The sequence below is a fragment of the Geotrypetes seraphini genome, chromosome 8 (genome assembly GCF_902459505.1).
Source record: "Geotrypetes seraphini chromosome 8, aGeoSer1.1, whole genome shotgun sequence".
In the NCBI taxonomy this organism is placed as follows: Eukaryota; Metazoa; Chordata; class Amphibia; order Gymnophiona; family Dermophiidae; genus Geotrypetes; species Geotrypetes seraphini.
Genome location: NC_047091.1, coordinates 138,863,752 through 138,885,083, shown reverse-complemented (window position 1 = coordinate 138,885,083; position 21,332 = coordinate 138,863,752). Strand labels below are relative to the sequence as shown.

At 41.1% G+C, this 21,332-nt stretch overlaps 1 protein-coding gene across 4 annotated transcripts in view; it reads left to right on the top strand.

The window, feature by feature from the left end:
* Positions 1 to 21,332, top strand: part of GOLGA3 (golgin A3) — a 113,601-nt gene that overhangs the window by 45,369 nt on the left and 46,900 nt on the right. For all 4 annotated transcript variants that reach the window (XM_033954751.1, XM_033954752.1, XM_033954754.1 and 1 more), the window contains exons 7-13: positions 1,376 to 1,682; positions 2,772 to 2,974; positions 8,677 to 8,814; positions 14,931 to 15,092; positions 15,902 to 16,270; positions 16,851 to 16,928; positions 19,702 to 19,965. In XM_033954751.1, the coding sequence (XP_033810642.1) occupies positions 1,376 to 1,682; positions 2,772 to 2,974; positions 8,677 to 8,814; positions 14,931 to 15,092; positions 15,902 to 16,270; positions 16,851 to 16,928; positions 19,702 to 19,965 (1,521 nt within the window). The remainder of the gene's footprint in view (positions 1 to 1,375; positions 1,683 to 2,771; positions 2,975 to 8,676; positions 8,815 to 14,930; positions 15,093 to 15,901; positions 16,271 to 16,850; positions 16,929 to 19,701; positions 19,966 to 21,332) is intronic.

Sequence of the window (21,332 nt, the reverse complement as noted above, 5' to 3'; positions counted from 1 at the left end):
TGCAGTGCTTCAAATCAGTCTTCAGTATGTCCCCAGGTTACCTTGTTTCCCATTTCTCTTTAAATCACTCCAATAAGCCCACATGTAGAGTCCAGTTTTTCACATATCCTACTGTCAAATCGTGTCGTTTGAAGAGATTTCTCGAGAGAACTCTCTCTTTCCAGGCAGCCAAAATGAACATCTAGTTTGGCAAAATCATGCCAGGAGTCTCATCCTATTATTTTTTAAGAAAACTATTAAAGACACAATTATTTGACAAATTTGTAACCCAAGCTTCCTAATTGCTTTTTAAATATAACATGTAATGTGTACATTCTAGAAATTGATGTATCTTTTTGAACTGTATATTCACTGGATATTCAACCTTATCTTTTGTGAACCGCCTAGAATCATTTGTGGTCTGGCGGGATATAAGAATAAATTATTATTATCTAAATAACAGATATACTATAATTCTTCTAGCCTGTTCAAGGTAGATAATAAATATTATAGATAAATAACAAGACAAGAAAATACATTTGTAAAAGGGGTTCTTAAAGATCAGACTCATATTCTCAGCAGCCTTACTAATGAACATAAAAGAGAAAAATGAATTAAATTCAGTGGGAACTAAAATAAAAATATCAGCAGCAAGGGAAAGAATTAATTTTCCATTAATAAAACTGATCATATCCAAAGTACTCATAAAAAGATTGTAGAGGAGAAATTGGAGATCCTTGTGAAACTCCAGAAGGTGCACATAAAGCCCAAGAAAACCCACCAACTTTAAGAACCTGGTAGTGCCTATGTTTAAAAAAGTCTTCAAACCGATTCAAAACTCGACCTGAAATCCCCAATTCAGAAAGTTTACAAAGCATTATTTCATGGTTTACAGTGTCAAAAGCTGCTGAGATATTGAATTGCAACAAAACAACTCATTTTTATACTGTTTATGATTAGATTTGACTAAATATTTTCCCCTTCTTTGGCAACACATTATAGACATGATAATACCTGGGTTTTTTTAACAGGCCTATAGAAGTTCATCTTAGAGCCATGACCTAATTCTTTGCTGCATCGATTGAATGTAAGAGGTTTTTCTAACCTGGATGACTGTATACTTTCTGTTTAAGTTGTATTTCTTTTTCTCCCCTATTTTATTAGTCTTGTAAATCTCTTTGACAGAGCCCATACTGGTGTTGCTGGTATGGCAGGTGGCCATAAGAGAGGCTTTCTGTCACTTCAAACACCATGAAACTTAGGAGTCTAGGAGCTCAATTTGTTTGCTTTCTATCAAGGTCCTTACCTGATGCCTTCAGACCTGATTTATGAGTGGAGAATCGTAGAAAAGCTCCCTTTTTAATATGAAATTTTGTATGTTATTTTGATCTCTAAGACCCTAAAGGAAAAGACGGAGCTTCAAGCCCAACTGGCAGCATTAAACACCAGGCTGCAGGCCCAGATGGAGCACACCCAAAGCAGCCAGCAAAAGCAAGGTGTGCTCAACTCGGAAGTGGCTACGTTAAAGCAGTCATGCTGGGACTTAGAGCGAGCCATGGCCGACCTGCAAACAAACCTGGAAACCAAGAATGCTAGCTTGTCTTCACTAAATAATGATCTCCAGGTGGCAGAGGAACAATACCAAAGACTGATGGGAAAAGTAGAAGATATGCAGAAGATGATAGTCAGTAAGGATAATGCAGGTGAGTGAACACCACCTCATGTTCTGTCATTTTTCTGTCACATGGTCTTCACATCCTGCTTGGTGGGCAGGACTTTCAAGCTTATGCTGTCAGTTTTAAATCCTGCTCAGCAAATACTGATCCTTAGATATAGGAAAAAGGGTATCAAAGTGAGCTGAATTACTGCTAAGACTTAGCAACACCCTACATTTTTGGCAGTCTTTTAGATACCAGTTTGCTCCTCATTTAAAATACTCACTGTCAGCTAACTGGTATTTGCAGCTAATGGTATTGCCTTAAAAGTTTGTACCAGCGTTTTTCTACTCATTCTTTGGTCTTTCAGCTCAATTAGAGACAGCCTTTATTGAAATTCAGCACCAAAAGTTTCTGTTGTCAGTAGTCAAGGATCCTTCCTTCCCAATTCAACCCAGCAGTTGCAACAGTTGTCCTTGGCCAGTACCACAAACAGAATTCTCCAGAATTTGACCACTAGGTGTCGCTATCATGCAGTGGCTGAGACTTTTTGCTCAGGTAGTAGAAGCTAGATCCTGGAATTGAACCCAGGTTTTCTGCAGCCCATTGCCCTTGCTCCTAGTCTCTTTACACTTTAAAGCAGTGGTCTCAAACTCAAACCCTTTGCAGGGCCACATTTTGGATTTGTAGGTATTTGGAGGGCCTCAGAAAAAATAGTTCATGTCTTATTAAAGAAATGACGATTGGCATGAGGTAAAACTCCTTATAGTTTATAAATCTTTCCTTTTGGCTAAGTCTTAATAATAATATTGTCATTTATAGCTAAAGAGACATATGATCAAGAAACTGTTTTTTATTTTACTTTTGTGATTATGATAAACATGCTGAGGGCCTCAAAATAGTACCTGGCGGGCCACATGTGGCCCTCGGGCCGCGTGTTTGAGACCACTGCTTTAAAGTATCTAGTTCCATTCAGAAACAGAATCTGAACTTTTCCTGCATTTGTAATATATGTATTTGAGTGTTTCAAGGACAAAAGCTGGACTGGAAGATTCAGGTGATGATTTTAAAAACCCCCAAATCTTTAATAGTGATTCTAAAGCATCTTTGTTGCCTTTTCCTATGTCTTTTGTGCAGTGCTTGATTTACGGCAGCAAGTATCCCTCTTACAGAACCAGCTGCAGCAGATTCAGCTGGACCGAACTACTCTGACCAACAAGCTGAAAACATCACAAGCGGAGATCACATCCCTCCAGCAGGCTCGGCAGTGGTACCAAACACAGCTGATATTGGCACAAGAGGCTAGAGTCCGATTGCAGAGTGAGATGGCCAACATACAGGTATAATTTATTATCTTCATATAGATGTAAATCCTTGTCTCTGCTATACCTAGTATCTGTCATAAGATGTTTCATAGTATCTGATGAAAATCCATTGCAGGGGAGGTGATAATATATCTTTTGTTTTTCTTACAGAATTTTTATCCCAGGACAAGCAGGCAGCATATTCTCACAGATGGGTAACATCACCCACAGAGCTCAGTATGGACGGTCTAAAAGTGTAGTATCACTTTAAATCTTCAAAAGTCTTATGCACCTGACATCGACTTGCAGGACCATCAGTTCTTCATTGTTTTGGAGAGTCTCAAATAGCACGTTTGTTTTTTCACTCTTTAGTTCCTTCCCATGCATTTTTTTTTTTCCTTTCTTTTTCCTCAGTGTTACTTTTCATTTGAGAGCACTTTGGTTTGGTGACTCTTTTTTCACACTTTTACTTTGTTTTACATTTTTGGGCCTTTGGCCCTTCTGCCGCCTCATTTCTTCTACGGGCATCGGGTTGTTTTCGGTGGAACGTCTACCTCTACCGTCTGTAAAAATTGCCTCTTTTGACCTTGCTTCAGCATTTTTTTCCTTCGATGTTGAAGCCTTCTAGCAGCTTTAAGAGGTGCACTTGGTTCAACAGGACCATTTCAGTCACTGATCCACACAAGTGGTGTCTTCAGTGCCATGATCCTGACCATCAGGTGGACTCTTGTACATTCTGCCTCACACTTCAAACATATTCTCTGAAGGTTCGACATCTCCAGCAGGAAAAGCTTTTTGGAACTTCAATGTCTACATTTTCCAGAGTGGATTCTGCAGCTCTACCGGTACTGTTGGTACCAAAGTTGGACTCCATACCGCCATCAGAGAAGCAAGGTGAGAAGCATTCTTCCCCTTCACACCATGCATCACTGACTATATTAGCATTGAGTAAGTTAATGTAGTCAAAGCGTTGATGCAAGCCATGCTTCCCATCGGTGCAAGCTGTGTTGCCTCTGAGGCATGCCTCTTTTCATCAAGGTCACCAACGCCTCAACACCCTGCTGCACCATCTGTACCGATTACTCTAGACATGGTATACGTGCCATCTGTACTGAACCAACTTCGGGAACTACTTCAAAAGGAATTGGTTGCCATACTGCAGATGCATCCAATACCAGTGCCTTCACCTCCTTCGGTACCAGCCCATCCTGAGCATGATTTTTTTGAGGCCTCATAGTATCAGCTCTTGTTCTCCACATCGAAAATCGAGATCTCTACATTCCCAGCACCAAAGCTCTACATCTTCTTCGACTGACTGTTATCGGGAGGGGGGGGGGCAAGCTACTAGGAGTTCTCTCAACGCTTCCATAGGCATCGTAGCCACTATGTTTCACAGCACCAGACTCCTTTCACTCCATGCAAAAATTCTCTGAGGATTAGCCATTTATAATCACATTGGTCGATGCATACTAGGTCTGAACCAGAATTGTCTGGCCCAGAATCTTATGGGATTCCCTCAGACCCCTCTTCTCCACTACTCAGAAGGAGATCTCCTCCAGGCTTATTTTTGTAACTTCTTCACCCACCTCACCCACCCTTTGCCCTCTCCAAACCCACACCGATACTGTGGTATAAACAAAACAAAAAAGACTTTTCCTCTCTCTGTTAGGTCCTAGCTCACACTCTCTAGCACCAGCTCTGGCAGGATACATATTTCAAATCTGACATATTGTAATCACAAAATAGAAAATAAAATTATTTTTTTTACCTGGTCATCTTATTATTCAAATCATGTTGGGCCCAGGCTCTGGTTTCTGATTGTCTTTTGTTAACTCGCTCAGCAGGGTCTCCTAACCCATTTGACATTTTCTTCTTTCTCCATTCTCACCATTCATCTTTCTTGTTGTACCTTCCCTTCCACATTTATTTTTCTTTCCCACTGTCTACCATCTCTCTCTTGCTCTCCCTGCCTTGTGCCCTCAGTCAAACCTCTCTATTTTCCTTCACCCAGCATCTCTCCCTTCCTCCCCTCCATTATCATGTGCAACATTTATTTCTTTCTCCCCATGCACCATCTCTCCCTACCCTCCACCCTATGCAAGATTTCTTCCTCTCACCCCTTTCTATCTCTTTGTTTACTCCTGGCAGAATTCTGTGCAAAAATATTCAAAATTCTGCATACAAAATTAGAAAAAATGCAAGTTTATTTGTCAAAATTTAAACAATATTTTGTTAATTATTATTCATTTTTCATTTAAAACAGTTAAGATGAAATAGTTTTCTTCTACCTGTGTTGTCCAAATGTTTTATTTTTCCATCATGTTGATTCCAGTTTCTTTTTTCTGCTTTCCTGTCGTCTGCTAATTCTCCTTCAAGTGGCTGCTATCCATTTGTCTTTTCTACTCTCTCCTGTCTATTCCCTCACTACACCTGCCTCAGACATATTGATCATTCCTTTTTAGCTCTTTTCTGCCTCTTTCTTACCCTTCTCCTCTTTTTCACTTTTCAGCTACCTATCAAATTTCCATCTTCTCTCCCACAGCCACACTATGTACACTACAGAGCTCCTAAGCACATGTCCTGCTGCTTCAAGGTATACTGCAATTGTATCATCCACTCCCTAATGTTGCCAACCTGTGCATTATTTATGAAATGACCCTCGTAGTTAGGGAGACCCTTCTCTGAGAATATGCTGCCTTCTTGTCCAGGGATAAAACAGTTACTTACCTGTAACAGGTGTTATCCAGGGACAGCACGCAGATATTCTCACATCCCTCCCTCCTACCCTAGTTGGCTTCTTAACTTTTTTACTGAACTGATGGCCCTGCGAGCCGACGTCAGGTGGGAAGGCACATGCGCATGCGCAGTTCAGGCAGTCTTGAGTCTTTTGAAACGTTAAAGTGATACTACACTTTTACACCGGCCATACCAGGTTCTGTGGATAGCGTTATCCATCTGTGAGAATATCTGACTGCTATCCCTGGATAACACCCGTTACAGGTAGGTAACTATGCTATTGCTTGTCTTACTAGGCCAATCTTTTTTCCTATAGGTTTGGGATGAAATACTAAAAGGACTAGATTTTATGTTGTGCCAAATACTAGAAAAAATTTGCTTTCAGGGGCAAGACTTGAATTTGTAGCATGGAGGACACAGATTAATCCAATATACTGTTCAAAATGAATTGGTGTGAAAATTGATTACTATGTATGGACAGATTTCTAAAGTTGTGCTTAGATTAAAAAACACAAAAGCAAAAAAAGGAGTCCAAAACTAATCTGCAGAATAAACCAACCAAGGACAAACAAAGCAGAACTGCAGACTATATACAAGATGCAGGCAAATTTTAATATGACAAAAAAGCAATATATAAAACCCTTTTACCAATTAGGGGACCCGACACGGTCCGTGTTTCGGACACACCTTCGTCAGGGGTCCATGGTAAAAAGAGGGCTAAAATATGCCACAAAAAATGGAGAATAACAACGAAATGCCTGTATATCAAGTTCGCCAAAAATCGCCGACAGCAGTAAAGCGTCTCAAAAGTGACTTTTGAGACGCTTTACTGCTGTCGGCAATTTTTGGCGAACTTGATATACAGGCATTTCGTTGTTATTCTCCATTTTTTGTGGCATATTTTAACCCTCTTTTTACCATGGACCCCTGACGAAGGTGTGTCCGAAACACGGACCGTGTCGGGTCCCCTAATTGGTAAAAGGGTTTTATATATTGCTTTTTTGTCATATTAAAATTTGCCTGAATCTTGTACATAGTCTGCAGTTCTGCTTTGTTTGTCCTAGATTAAAAAACAAACAAACCCCAAACAAATCCTTATCCAGTTAACTAGCCTGATTTACAGACAGACAGAAATGGCCAGGGTGTGTGAGATTATTTATAACTTGCTTATGATGCAGCTCCCAAATTTCAGTTTCAAATGCTTTCCTGTCATTTTTTTTACACTTTAAGGACAATTTTACAACTGTGCCTGTTCAGGTAGGTTTTGAGGTTAGACTTTAATTTATTAGAGTTGGTTTCTTGCCTCAAAGTTATTGGGAGAGAATTCCAAAGCGAAGGCGCTACCACTGAAAAAATTGTTTTGCGGGTTGTGTCATAGAAGAACTGTCTAACAGAGGTAATTGTAAGAAGATATTGTTGTGATGATCTAAGCGTTCTTGAGGTTACATATGGAATCAAATGTTTATCCATAAACGCAGAAGAATGGTTGGTTTGCACTTTGAATGCGAGAAATAGGATTTTGAATGTAATTCTATGGGAAATGGATCTGCAAATCCCACCCCATCCCTATATACCTACTGCCAATGTGCTAAGAAGTCTGATCAATAGAATAATTAGTCAATGGTTCCCAAATTTTCTTAAAATTGTGAAGATTCCCTTGTTGTAGCGCTAACACTTTTTCCATTTTTTATATATGACAGACAGAGTTCCACCAGAATGTATAATTTAATTTGGTATAATCCTTCCAATTTTGAGTAATTTGTTGCATGGCGACCCCTGTCGTGAAGTTCTATGCGGTTTACAATGATTAGAAAGATGCTACAAATTGAGCGGAACATACATAGTTAGAGATTAGTGGCTAACAGTTTAAGGGATCAGTTGTTATGGGAGAGATTCGTTACCTAGGTACTTCAAGAACAGGTATGTTTTTAGGTGTTTCCTAAATTCATCATAGTTATTTGCGTGTATAATTAGTTTTTCCAGGTCTTTGCCCCATAAGGCTGCTTGATAAAATAGAAGATGTTGAAGGTGTCTTTTAAATTTACATCCTCTTTAGGCATGGTGTGGTGGCCATATTAGACCATTTTGCAAGGTAATCTGTAGAAATAAAACAAAAAACAAAGGAAATAAGGTAATACCTTTCTTATTAGATGAACTCAATGCATTTTATGATGAGCTTTCAAAGGTAACCCTTCTTCAGATCAGAAATAAGCAAATATCATTATATATAAGGAAAACATGAAAGCATTTCAGGGATAATTTCCTAGGAAGAGGGAGGAGTGGGTGGTTGAGCTAGTATTCTGTAATAGAATCTGAGATCCCAAATGCTGTTATAGAGTAGGTGCTCCCTGTGCAATGTCGTGGTGCTCAGTTGTAGAATTGCCCCTTTTATTTTTTTTACTTATTTATTTAAGCATTTATACACCACTTATAGTCTAAGTGGTTTACATTCAGGTACTCAAGCATTTTTCCCTATCACACTTTATCTAATGTACCTGGGGCTTGCCCAGGGTCACAAGGAGCAGTGTGGGATTTGAACCCACAACCTCAGGGTGCTGAGGCTGTGGCTCTAACCACTGCACCACACACTGGTTTTCAGCTAGCAGTGTCGGAGCACATTTAATTAGGCTGGCTATCCAGTCTGAAGTTAAGTGGACAATGTTGTCTGGTTCTCTTTAGGCCTGAATTACCTGAACAAGCTTAACTGGTCAGCACAGAATATTGGTGCTAATCAGCCAAAATGAACTGTGCTCCCATTTTTTGGGCTGGATAAATTTTGCCCATGCCACAAAATGTATCCATTGAACAGGAAGTAATTATGGTTATTTGGAATGTGCAGGCAACTCCAGAAGTTAGCAGGGTTCTCGTGTGACTTTACCAAATCACTATGTAAGAGACGGAGCTTCCAGAACTTTGCCAGAAACCCCCAAACTCTGTCAAGTTCACAATAGTTTATAAAGCTGAGGAGTGTCTTCATTTTCATTCCCTACCATTTTCTGCAGGCTGGACAGATGACCCAAGCAGGTGTACTGGAGCACCTCAAGATAGAGAATGTCTCACTTTCTCATCAGCTGACAGAAACACAGCACCGCTCCATGAAGGAGAAAGAGCGCATTGCAACACAACTCCAGAGCATTGAGGTAAAGCATCTGTGGCCTACTGGGATTCTTCTGTGTTAAAGAGCTGAATGAGGAGTCAGCATAATAGAAAAAGTCTGCTTACAGCACCATTTCACTTTTGTTCTATATACTAGAGGAGAGGTGCTTTTCGAGGCAAAATTTGAGTTTATTAGGACTAAACCTTATTTATAGTAGAGTTGGGTATAAAGAAGAGGTGCTGAATTGGTGCTATAGCAGCACAATTATTATCTTTTAATAAGAAGAGTGCCTATTGTACCCAGCACTGTGCAAAATTCTGTGGAACCCCCTGTCTTTCAGTGATGGATAAAAATGTTATTTGACAAGCGAGGATAAGAACTGGGCAGCAGACATCAGGGAGTTAACACAGATAACCCTTTAGTACTGAGTGTCAGTCTCATAAGGCTGATCCTTGCTTTGAGAAAAGGGTATATGTTTAAATAAATATAATGTAATCCTTTCCCCAAAGTGGATTACAAAATTAACATAAAATACGAAGAGTGGAGGGAACAATAACGATTCATAAAAACTACTACTCTCCACTTTAAAAAATCATGCAAAAGACATATGTCTTTTTGAAGTTTTAAGTGGAGAGTAGTAGTTTTTGTGAATTGTTACAAAATTAACATACATAATATGTTCAGCATATATATAAAGGGGTCCATATAGAGCCTGTGGCTAGTAAGCCACTTCCAGCCGCAGGCTGACCTCACCCTGGCTATTCAATCCCAGGGCAAGCGCAGCTTCTGGCATTGAATATTGGGTATGACTGCTGACCTGGTAGTTAACCGGGCACTGACTGATATTCAGACAGGTATAAAGTTATGACAGCTGTTTTGCTTCATTTCTCGACCATAGACAAACTAGCTGGTTTCAGCATAGGTGGTAAGAGGGGATATTCAGGGACACTATCTGTTTAAGCCCCGCACAAGTGATTTAATCAGCCAGGAACCTTTCTTGGCCATTTAAATTACTTTGAATATCAACCCCAAGGTTTATAGTGGATTTATCATTTAGCGCTAGCTACTCCCCTATTGATGAGTCCATTTCTAAATCATTAGCACTTTGTACCTTAGTAAAAATTTCTAACGTTCTCAGGTAATATCACTGATCAAATGCTCAGGGAATGGGAATAGGACCTGATTTACCGCCTTTCTGTGGTTTAAAGCAAAATGGTTTACATATTATATACAGGTAGTTATTTTGTACTTGGGGCAATGGAGAGTTAAGTGACTTGTCCAGAATCACAAGGAGCTGCAGTGGGTATCAAACCCAGTTCCCTAGGTTCTCATCTCAGTGCACTAACCATTAGGCGGCTCCTCCACTCGCCTGTTAATATTTTAACCCCTGTTGTACAATTTAAGTTTCAAGTTGATTTAAAATTTGATATCCCGCTTATCACATATCTAAGGGGCGTACAAAGATAAAATTGCAGAGAAATATAGGGTAGCAAGTACAAGACTCACAGACAGACATATGTTGTCATACATTTGGTTAAGAGGGGGAAATGCTATAATTGATAGGATAGAAAGACAAAAAGGGTAAATGCAATAGGGAAGGAATGATCAAGTGTGTTGAAAATTGACAAATGTTTACTGTATATAAAAAAAAGTTTTTAGATCAGATTTAAATCTATCTAAGGAGGATTCTTTGCGAAGGAATGATGGCAATTTAGGAAATTATAATAGTTATAATAATAAACTTTATTTTTATATAATAATAATAAACTTTATTTTTATATACCACCCAACCATAAGTTCTGGGTGGTTTACATAAAAGAAAAAACTGAACAAATTCAGTGATGCATGCAATAATAAAAAACCATTGCAGTTGTGGAATTGTGTTTGAATTATATGTTTAATTTGATTATTTTAACTTTATTGCATTGTACTTTGTAAGTAATTGTTTATACATTGTGGTATATCAAGTGAATAAAATGAAGTAGGGGGGGTGTAAGTTTGTAAGGAACTTGGTATATACAGTACTGGCATATACACAAACACATAAACACCTGCCTCAGAAAAGGCATCAGTGTCTATGTCTGCAGATAGACTGAATGGCCTCTGACCATTCAGTCTAACAAAAGACCTTTTACTGAAAATGCCACTAAATAACTCCTAAATGACCATTACTTGAGATTAACAAAGAACTTTTTGCATAGTTCTGGCGAGTATCCTACAAAGCCCTGGACTTTCAAAAGATGTGATAAGGACAGGTGCTTAAGGAATTCAGAATGACTCCCTCCAACTACCAGAGCCATTGTTTTAAGCAGATACCAAATTGTGACAGAGAAAGATACTAGAAGTTATTCAGTCTATAAAGACAGGCAGCAGCACCTTGATTTCCCTCTTCTTTCTCTCTCTCCCCCTCCTTTAGCTATTCACACCATTCATTCAGGCAGGGCACAGGCTCTCTGCTCTGCTGTCATTCATCCAGGCAGGACATAGACATACACAGAAGCAGCTGTAATTCTAATTTATAATGTAAAAGCCTATTCCTGTAAAGTATATGTACAACCTGGCTCTTGTATCATCATCTTGCTTCCCACTGCCTTTGAAGACTGAACCTGGGACCCAAAATAGAATAGGCAATATAGAAACACAAAATATTACATTTGGGGGCTCGAACACAAAAGATTACAATACACACATGTAAAATAAACAGATACTTTTTTTCACAGCAGCCAAAATACTATTGGTTAGGTATTGGCAAATAGAAACATAGAAATAGACGGCAGATAAGGGCCCACGGCCCATCTAGTCTGCCCACCTTAATGTCCCTCCCCTACCTTTGCCCTGTGAATAGATCCCATGTGCCGATCCCATTTGGCCTTAAAATCAGGCACGCTGCTGGCCTCAATCACCTGTAGTGGAAGACTATTCCAGCGATCAACCACTCTTTCAGTGAAAAAGAATTTCCTGGTGTCACCTCGTAGTTTCCCACCCCTGATTTTCAACGGATGCCCTCTTGTTGTCGTGGGACCCTTGAAAAAGAAGATATCTTCCTCCGCCTCGATGCGGCCCGTAAGATACTTGAACGTCTCGATCATGTCCCCCCTCTCTCTGCGCTCCTCGAGCGAGTATAGCTGTAATTTGTCAAGCCGTTTTTCGTATGGTAGATCCTTGAGTCCCGAGACCATCCGGGTGGCCATTCTTTGCACCGACTCCAGTCTCAGCACATCCTTGCGATAATGCGGCCTCCAGAATTGCACACAGTATTCCAGGTGGGGCCTCACCATGGATCTATACAATGGCATAATGACTTCCGCCTTACGACTGACGAAACCCCTTCGTATGCAGCCCATGATTTGTCTTGCCTTGGACGAAGCCTGCTCCACTTGATTGGCAGACTTCATGTCCTCACTGACGATTACCCCCAAGTCTCGTTCTGCTACCGTTTTTGCTAGGATCTCGCCATTAAGGGTATAAGACTTGCATGGATTCTGGCTGCCCAGGTGCATAACTTTGCATTTTTTGGCATTGAAGTTGAGTTGCCATGTCCTAGACCATCGCTCCAGTAGGAGTAGGTCGTGCATCATGTTGTCGGGCACTGAATCTTCGTCTGTTGTGCATTTGCCCACTACATTACTCAGTTTGGCGTCATCGGCGAATAATGTTATTTTACCTCGAAGCCCTTCTGCCAAGTCTCTTATAAAGATGTTGAATAGGATTGGGCCCAAGACTGAGCCCTGTGGTACTCCACTAATCACCTCCGTCATTTCGGAGGGGGTGCCGTTCACCACCACCCTTTGGAGCCTACCTCCAAGCCAGCTCCCAACCCATTTCGTCAATGTGTTACCTAATCCTATAGAACTCATCTTGCTCAGTAACCTGCGGTGTGGTACGCTATCGAATGCTTTGCTAAAGTCCAGGTACACGATGTCCAGGGACTCCCCAATATCCAGCTTCCCCGTTACCCAGTCAAAGAAGCTGATCAGGTTGGATTGGCAGGATCTCCCCTTAGTAAATCCATGTTGTCGGGGATCCCGTAGATTCTCCTCATCCAGGATCTTATCTAATTGGTGTTTGATTAGAGTTTCCATTAGTTTGCTCACTATCGATGTTAGACTCACTGGTCTGTAGTTTGCTGTCTCCATCTTTGAGCCTTTCTTGTGGAGTGGAATGACGTTAGCCGTCCTCCAGTCCAACGGGACGCTGCCTGTACTAAGGGAGAGGTTGAAGAGCGCGGACAGTGGCTCCGCCAAGACATCACTCAGCTCCCTAAGCACCCTGGGGTGCAGGTTGTCCAGCCCCATTGCTTTGTTAACCTTGAGCTTTGACAGCTCACCGTAGACACTGCTGGGCATAAACTCAAAGTTACTAAACGGGTCAACTGAGCCAACCCTTGTCTGTAGCTGAGGGCCAAGCCCTGGCGCTTCTCGGGTGAAGACTGAGCAGAAGTATTCATTTAATAGTTGGGCTTTTTCCGAATCCTTTTCCACATAGTCTCCGTCTGGTTTCCTAAGACGTACAATCCCGCCTGAGTTTTTTCTTCTATCACTGATATACCTGAAGAAGGATTTATCTCCCTTCTGGATGTTCTTTGCTAGAGACTCCTCCATGAGGAATTTAGCCTCCCTGACTGCTGTTTTGACGGCTTTTGATTTGGCCAGGTAGTCTGCTCTAGAGTCCTGCTTCCCTGATTGTTTGTAAGAGATGAATGCTTTTTTCTTCTCCTTGATCAGGTCTGAGATCTCCGCAGTAAACCACTGTGGCTTATTGTTCCTTCGCTGTTTACTTACTGATTTTACATAGCGGTTTGTTGCTTCTTGTATGGTTGCTTTCAAAGTCGACCACATGTCTTCCACGTTATCGGTTTCTTCTTGGCTTTGTAGCGCCTGGTGAACGAAGTCTCCCATTTCTTTGAAATTTGTGTCCTTGAATTTGAGGACTTTGGTTAGTGTAGTAGATTTAGTGAAACCTTTCCTGATATTGAACCATACCATGTTGTGGTCACTGGAGGCCAATGTGTCGCCCACCGAGACCTCTGTGACACTTTCTCCATTGGTAAGTATCAGGTCCAGTATTGCCTGATCCCTTGTCGGTTCCAACACCAGATGCCTGAGGCTTGCTCCTTTCATAGAGTTTAATAGCCTCCTGCTGCTGCCGGAAGCAGAGGTAAGTGTAACCCAATCCACATCAGGCATGTTGAAGTCACCTAGCAATACTGTGTCCCCACGCAAGGTGATATTTTCTATATTTTCGATTATTTCCATATCCAGGTCATCCTGTTGTCTTGGGGGTCTGTAAATTACACCAAGATACAAGCATTTGTCCTTTCCTCTGGCCAAATTAACCCAAAGGGATTCCCCAGTATACTGGACATCTGAGATTCTCGTGACCTTAATGTCATCTTTAGTATATAATGCTACACCCCCTCCCTTCCTACCCTCTCTGTCCCGGCGAAGCAAGTTGTAACCCGGTATGACCATGTCCCACACATTACCACTTGAGAGAGTTTTTTTACAAACTTGACTTTATTGGTTTAATGTCTAATCTGACAGCACAAAGGAATGGACACTTATATAGTTTGACAAAGTTTGGGACTCTTATACAGAGTGGAGAATGCAATCAATAAATCCGCTGAGACACTCTAGTAAATGTTTTTTTCTGTTCCAAGGCAATATTTTCCTACTGTTATGAAAATAAGACCCCCTCAATTGTTTATGATGTTACCTACTGTTTTGGAAAGCACAATCTTTTGTGTAATGGTTTTAAATAATACAAATAAGGTTGAAAAAATAAATAGATGCTATATATTTATGTCTTGATAATGTAGATGTCCTATTATAACATTACCCTACACCTATTGTTTAAATTCCATGCAAGCAGCCCCTGTAGTGTAGAAAAGCCCAGGGAAGGAGGAGACTCACATAACCACTTCTACCTCTTCCATAAGTTCTTTGATGGATTCCTTCCCTTCTCCCCCCCACCCTGGCTGCAGGGGCCTGTTCTAATATTTCTTAATCTGAATTTCTTCTACAGCTGCCATATGTAAAAATTCTGGTAGCAAGTAACAGTAGTTGACCATAAGAATTCTTACTTTTTATAATTGTTCCATACACAAAGTGGAATTATTTTAAGTAATTTTTAAAAAATCATATATCTGTTCTTGAGCAGGTTGATATGCTAGACCAAGAGGCTGCTTTCCTCCAGATTCAGCAAGCCAAGATCATGGTAGAAGAGGACCTGCAGAGAAAGCTGGAGGAGTTTGAGGATGAGAAAGAACAACTACAGAAAATGGCCAGTTCTGCTGCCACGCTGGAGCATGAACTAGAACAGGTAGGGACAAGAGCACTTTCAGACAAGGAGCTGAGGAACACTGCTACTAGCCTTCCCTTGCTTTTCAGGTCCCGGACAGCTCTAGTGAGTGCTGTGGGTTCTTGATGCAGTCATATTTAGAGCTGTAAGTTACTGAACACTTGCTGGAGATTACTTGTACTGTGATAACATATTTAGACTCAAGCTATGATGTTAGATTGTAGAGAGCAGGTGGAATCAATATATCAGTGTATATGTTGTTATAATACTGCATTTTTATTAAAGAAGTATCACAAGATCTTGTGTACTCATTTGTGTTATTTCAAAGGGATCTCTGAGTAATTGACCTTTAAAAATTCTGCAAACTTTTGCAAGGGAAGAGAAGAAAGGAGGGGGTCAGGCCCAGAAAAATAAGCATGGGAATTTCATTTTGAAATGCTCTCACCTGCTTTTCATGGATTTGACCTTGTAGGTTGCAAAGACACTGGTGGCATTGCAGGTTGCTGGATTTTCAAAAGGAAACTCCTCTTGCCAGCATGTGCTGAAAATTGCTCTCCATATATTGTTAATGCTATTGGTCAGGAAAGGTGCTACACTTTTTCTAGAAAGCTAGGAATCTTCAGAGAGTATGATATTTTTTGCATCAACCAAAACAAATAATTAGTTGCTGTTGTATGCTAGCTTCTGGAACCTTGTAACGCCCTTCTTCATGCATGTTCTGTATGCCATTGCGAAATCTAGATGATGAGATGTACTACTAAAACCAGTCAGAATGAGGCAAATTGCATGGTCGAGTCCAATTTTATATGTATTCATTTATTTTCCTTCAGACAAAAGTTATTTTGCACCAGCGTGATCTACAGTTGGAAGTCTTGCAGCAGGAACAACTGGATCTCTTGAAGCAACTCACAATGACCCAGGAGACTCTACATACCAAAGGGCAGTCGCTGAGTGAGCTGCAGACGCGATATGATGAGTTATCAGCTAGGCTGGAGGAGCTGCAGAGTGAAGCGACCTCCAAAGATGACTCCATCCAGTTCCTGCAGAATGAGAAGATTGTGCTAGAGGTGGCACTGCAAGCTGCCAAGATGGAGAAGGAAGGCTTAGATGTGGGAACGAAACGCTTGGAAGAAAATACTGAGGCAGCATCAGAAATTCTGGAGGCTCTGCGGCAAGAAGTCGCTGTTAAGGCCAGCCAGGTAGTCCATGCTGAAGTACCCTGTTTAATTAAAATGTCTTGTCTCAATAGGAAGGCAGAAGCACCTTACTCGAGTTCAGGTAATAGGACAAGTTAGGAGAGCAGGCATCTGATTTTATGAAAGGCTGAGTTCGCTTGCTTGGACTCAATTTACAGAGATGCCATAGGTTGGCACTCTAACATCAAAGGTATATTTTGTCTCCTAATGCTAATAGTATAAAAATTATTTGTAATGTTTTTTATTTTTTATTTTTTTTAAATTCTTTATTCATTTTATAACTTACATCAAGTGTACAGTAAATATCAAACAATTATAATACAACATCACTTGAAAAATCTTCAATATCATACACTAATAAGATTTAACCCCCACCCCCTCCCAAATTCATATATAACTAATATATACCACCTGAAAATAATATCCACATGTGTATTAAAATTGGGAAAAGTGTAACTTATTCATTACTATAATTTAATAATGGTCCCCACACATCCTTAAATTTATTATAATAACCTTTTTGAACTGCCAACACTCTTTCCATTTTATACACATGACAAATTATTTGTAATGTTTATAACAGGTGGCAACCTTGCAACAGGAAAATGCTGCTCTGAAGAAGCAGACCCAGAAAGTAAAGGAACAGTTTTTACAGCAAAAGGTAAGTGCTTAAAGCAAACAAAAAGCTAATGTCAGAGTAATGGCTGACAGATTAGGGCTTTGCTGGGTTTTGTCAAGACTTAGGGCTCCTTTTACAAAGCCGCGCTAGTGGTTTTATCGTACGCACCGGATTAGCGCGCGCTAGCCAGAAATCGACCGCCTGCTCAAAAGGAGGCGGTATCGGCTAGCGCGTGTGGCAATTTAGCGCACCCTATTCCGCGCGTTAAGGCCCTAGTGCGGCTTTGTAAAAGGAGCCCTTAGCCTGTTAACACACATCCAGAGTAAGAGAAAATGGGTAAGAGTAAGGCATTTAATATACCACTTTTCTGTGATGCAGTCAAAGTGGTTTATATACAGATATTTTCACTGACCCTAGTTGGCTCACAATTTACATTACATTACATTAGTGATTTCTATTCCGCTTGTGCCTTGCGGTTCTAAGCGGATTACAAGTTAGAAGACTGGACATTTCCAGTAGCATTGCAGTACATGTAATCAAGAATGCGTTAAGTTACAATTGTTATTCTGGACTTTTCCAGGAGAAATTGGTAGCAGATAGTAGATAGTGATAGGTTGTTTAGACGAATAGAGATAATATTGTCCGGATTCTGTTGTTTAGACGAATAGAGATAATACTGTCCGGATTCAAGGTGTTGCTGGTGGTGGTGTTAGGGTAGTCATGAGAGCATTTTCTAATACTTTTGTGAGGTTATGATGATGGGAAGTGTTTTTTGAAGAGATGAGTTTTGATTTCTTTTCGGAATACTTTAGTGTCTATTGATTTGGTCAGTAGATTGGTGATGGTAGTATCGATCTTTGCTGCCTGTGTCGCTAAAAGGCTGTCATATAGTTTCTTTCGTCGTGTTCCTTTGAGAGGGGGGTGAGTGAATAGGCTCTGAGTTCTCCTTAATCTGTGTGAGAGGTTACGGTGTAGTCTGTTGTTTAGGTAGCTGGGTGCTGTTCCATGTATTACTTTGTATAGTAGACAGTAGAATTTGAACTGGGATCTTGCTAGGTATGCTTTGGTGTGAGTCTAGGTATGCTTTGGTGATGTGGTCATATTTGCCTAGTGAGTAGATGATTCTGAGGGCTGTGTTCTGAACTGTCTGTAATTGTTTTATCATGTAGTTTGGGCATGATAGGTATAGGCTGTTACAGTAATCTACAATACTCAGTACTAGGGATTGTACTAATATCTTGTATTGATCTTTGTTGAAGAATTTTCTTATTTTTCTTAGGTTACGTATTGTGAAGAATGCTCTTTGGATGATTTTGTGGATTTGAGACTGCATTGTGCAGTTTCTGTCTAGTAGAATTCCCAGGATCTTGAGTGTGCTTTGCATTGGGTACTTGATTGTATTTACTTCTAGTTCTGTGAGAGATGGTTTTTTTTCCCTTTCCAGTAGTAGGAATTTAGTTTTTTCCGAGTTCAGTTTTAGTTTATGACTTGACATCCATTTTTCTACCGTTTCCATTATCATTTTCAGGTGGTTTGTGGATAAGGGGTCTTGAATATTAAAGGGGAGGAGGATAGTTATATCATCTGCGTAGCTGAATGATACTGTGTTTAGGGCGTCTAGGGTTATGCCTAGGGATGCTATGAAGAGGTTAAATAATATGGGTGACAATGGTGATCCTTGTGGTACTCCACATGGGTTTGACCATGGGTCGGATATGTGCTCTTTTGATTTGACTTTGTATGTTCGCGTTTTGAGGAAGCTTTGGAACCATTTGTGAACATTACCTGAGATTCCTATTGCGTCTAATATCTGGAGTAGTGTGTGATGGTCAACTAGGTTGAATGCCGCAGAAAGATCGAGTTGAATGAGAAGCAGCTTGTTTCCTTTGCTGAGGTGTTGTCGGGCAATGTCTAATAGTGATACCAGTAGAGTTTCTGTGCTATGGTTGGATCTGAATCCAGATTGTGATGGATGTAGTATGTGATGGTCTTCAAGGTAGTTGGAGAGGTGTTGTGCGACAAGGCCTTCTGTTATTTTAATGTATAGTGGGATTGAAGCGATTGGTCTATAGTTTGCAGGATTATCTATAGGACCTTTGGGATCTTTTAGGATAGGTGTAATTATGATTTCTCCTAATTCCGGTGGGAAATGACCTTCACTTAGTGTTGTTTGAAGCCATAGTGTGAGGCTAGCTTTAAATTTGGTGGAAGCTGTTGCTAGTAAGTATGAGGGACAGTTGTTCAAGTTGTGGGTCTTTTTTTTTTTTTGTTTATTTGGACTTGAGCAGTGGTGGTTTAAATAAAGTGCGAATTGAACCCAGATTAAAGGCCACTGCACTAATCATTCGACTACTCCTTCACTCTAACACATATCATTGTGTCACAACCACCAAGGTGCACTTGTATTGCTCATGAGACACTATTGATATTTGTTTATACTGTGTGCTAGCAGTGCAGAATGTGTTTTACCTCGTTTTACTGCGAGTTGAGAACTGACAGTATTTCATGTTTTTCAAAGAGATCTTACGCAAAGGTTTTGGTTCTCTTTAACGTTTTTATTTGAAAGTTTTAGACCCCTTCTAAAAAATTTGTGGCCATATTGCCTGCCATAGGTAACATTTACTGAGAATGGCTAGAACCTTCCCCTGATCACTGTCTTCCTGAGTGAATAATAATTTTTGAACCTGATATTTTTCAGTAGATGTTATTTTATGCTAGGTTCTGAAACCGACTGTCTTGTATTTTCTTTGTTCCGTAGGGTGTTCATTTTGCTAGCATACCTTGGAGAATTACTGATAATTCTATTGTCTACTAGGTAATGGTAGAAGCATATCGGAGGGATGCCAGCTCCAAGGATCAACTGATCAGTGAGCTGAAGACCACAAAGAAGAAACTGGACTCTGAGGTGAAAGAGTCTAAACGGGAGATGGTAATTCTTCAGAGTGAAAAGAAGTCAGTGGAGGTGGAACATGTACGGCTCCAGAAAGAAGTGTCCCAGGTTCAGCAGCAGATGGACGAGCTAGAATCCCATCTTCAGCTGGCACTGAAGGAGCGGGATGAAATGGAGGCCCAGCTGCAGGTTTGCTTCAATAAAGTCTGATGCTATGTCATCACCAGTACAGTATAAATATTTCTGTGTGTGGGTGCATATGCACAAATGTTTAACACTAAAGGTGTCCTGGTAACCATCCTAAGCATAATGCACATTGAACACCACAACCAGTCTGGCTGAATAGTAAGCACTTAAATACAGTAAATTGTTTATGAACACCAGCAAGTGAGGGAAGTATGTGTGTGAAAGTGAATATCAAAGCAACTTTGTTTGTCGCTGGAAAACGTTGTAAGATAGTGCTGAGTGGACTTGAAGGTATTCATCTGGGAAGAGGGGACTTTGGGCTAGATGCACAAAAGTCTCCGATTGTCTAACAATCTTTGCTAAACCGGTGCGAGCTGTTTAGCAATTGATTGTTTCTGCCAGTGCCAGCCTGCTGCACAAATCAGCTAAGCACGTGGTTTTCCCTACAATCGCTCATTCTCCAATTCCGGCATGCAAATGAGGGCATTCATATTAAAATGAGCGTTCCGACTGATGCCCTAACTTTGCATGCCAGAATCGGATCGGAAAACCCAACTCTGAAAAGCCGACAGGTAGACCTATCGGTAACTGTGTTACTGACAGCTCTGCATGGTTTTTTTCCCCATTTTTTTTCCTATGGGCACAAATGATGTTTAAAAAAAAAAAAAAATTGGCCTAGCCTGTCATGCCCCTCCCCCACCCCACAACCCTGATACCATAAGAGACAGGAGGGATGCCCACTCCCTCCTGCCTCAGTGAACCTCCTCCCACCTCCCCCCGCATTACCTACCGTACTGCCAGGCCCCCTCCCCCATGACCCCAGTACTAAAAGAAGCAGGAGGGATGCCCACTTCCTCCTGCCACTGGATGCCCCTCCCCCCGGAACCATCCTCTCCCCTTCCCAAAACAAAAAAATATCGGCAGAAGGGATGGCCCGCTCCCTCCTGCCACTGGATGCTCCCCCTGCCCCCCCCCAAACTTCCCCCGTACCTGTTCACAAGTTTAGAGCAGGAGGGATGCTCGGTATCTCATGCTCAGAGGCCCACCACTCCAAAATGGCAAGCCTTCTCCTTCCCAGTGCATCATGTGATGCACAGGGAGGGGCCTAAGACCCTGATTGGCTCAGGCACCTAAGGCCCGGGATACAGAGGGAGGAGCCTTAAGCATTTAAGCCAGTCAGAGCCTAAGACCCCTCCCCATGCATCTCATGATGCACCAGGAAGGGGAAGGCCTGCCATTTTGTAGTGGCGGGCCTCAAAGCAAGAGGGACTGAGCATCCCTCCTGCTCTCAACTTCCAAACAGGTACAGGGGGGAGTGTGGGGGGAACCTCGGTGCAAATAATTTATTTGGAGATTTGTTGAAACATCAG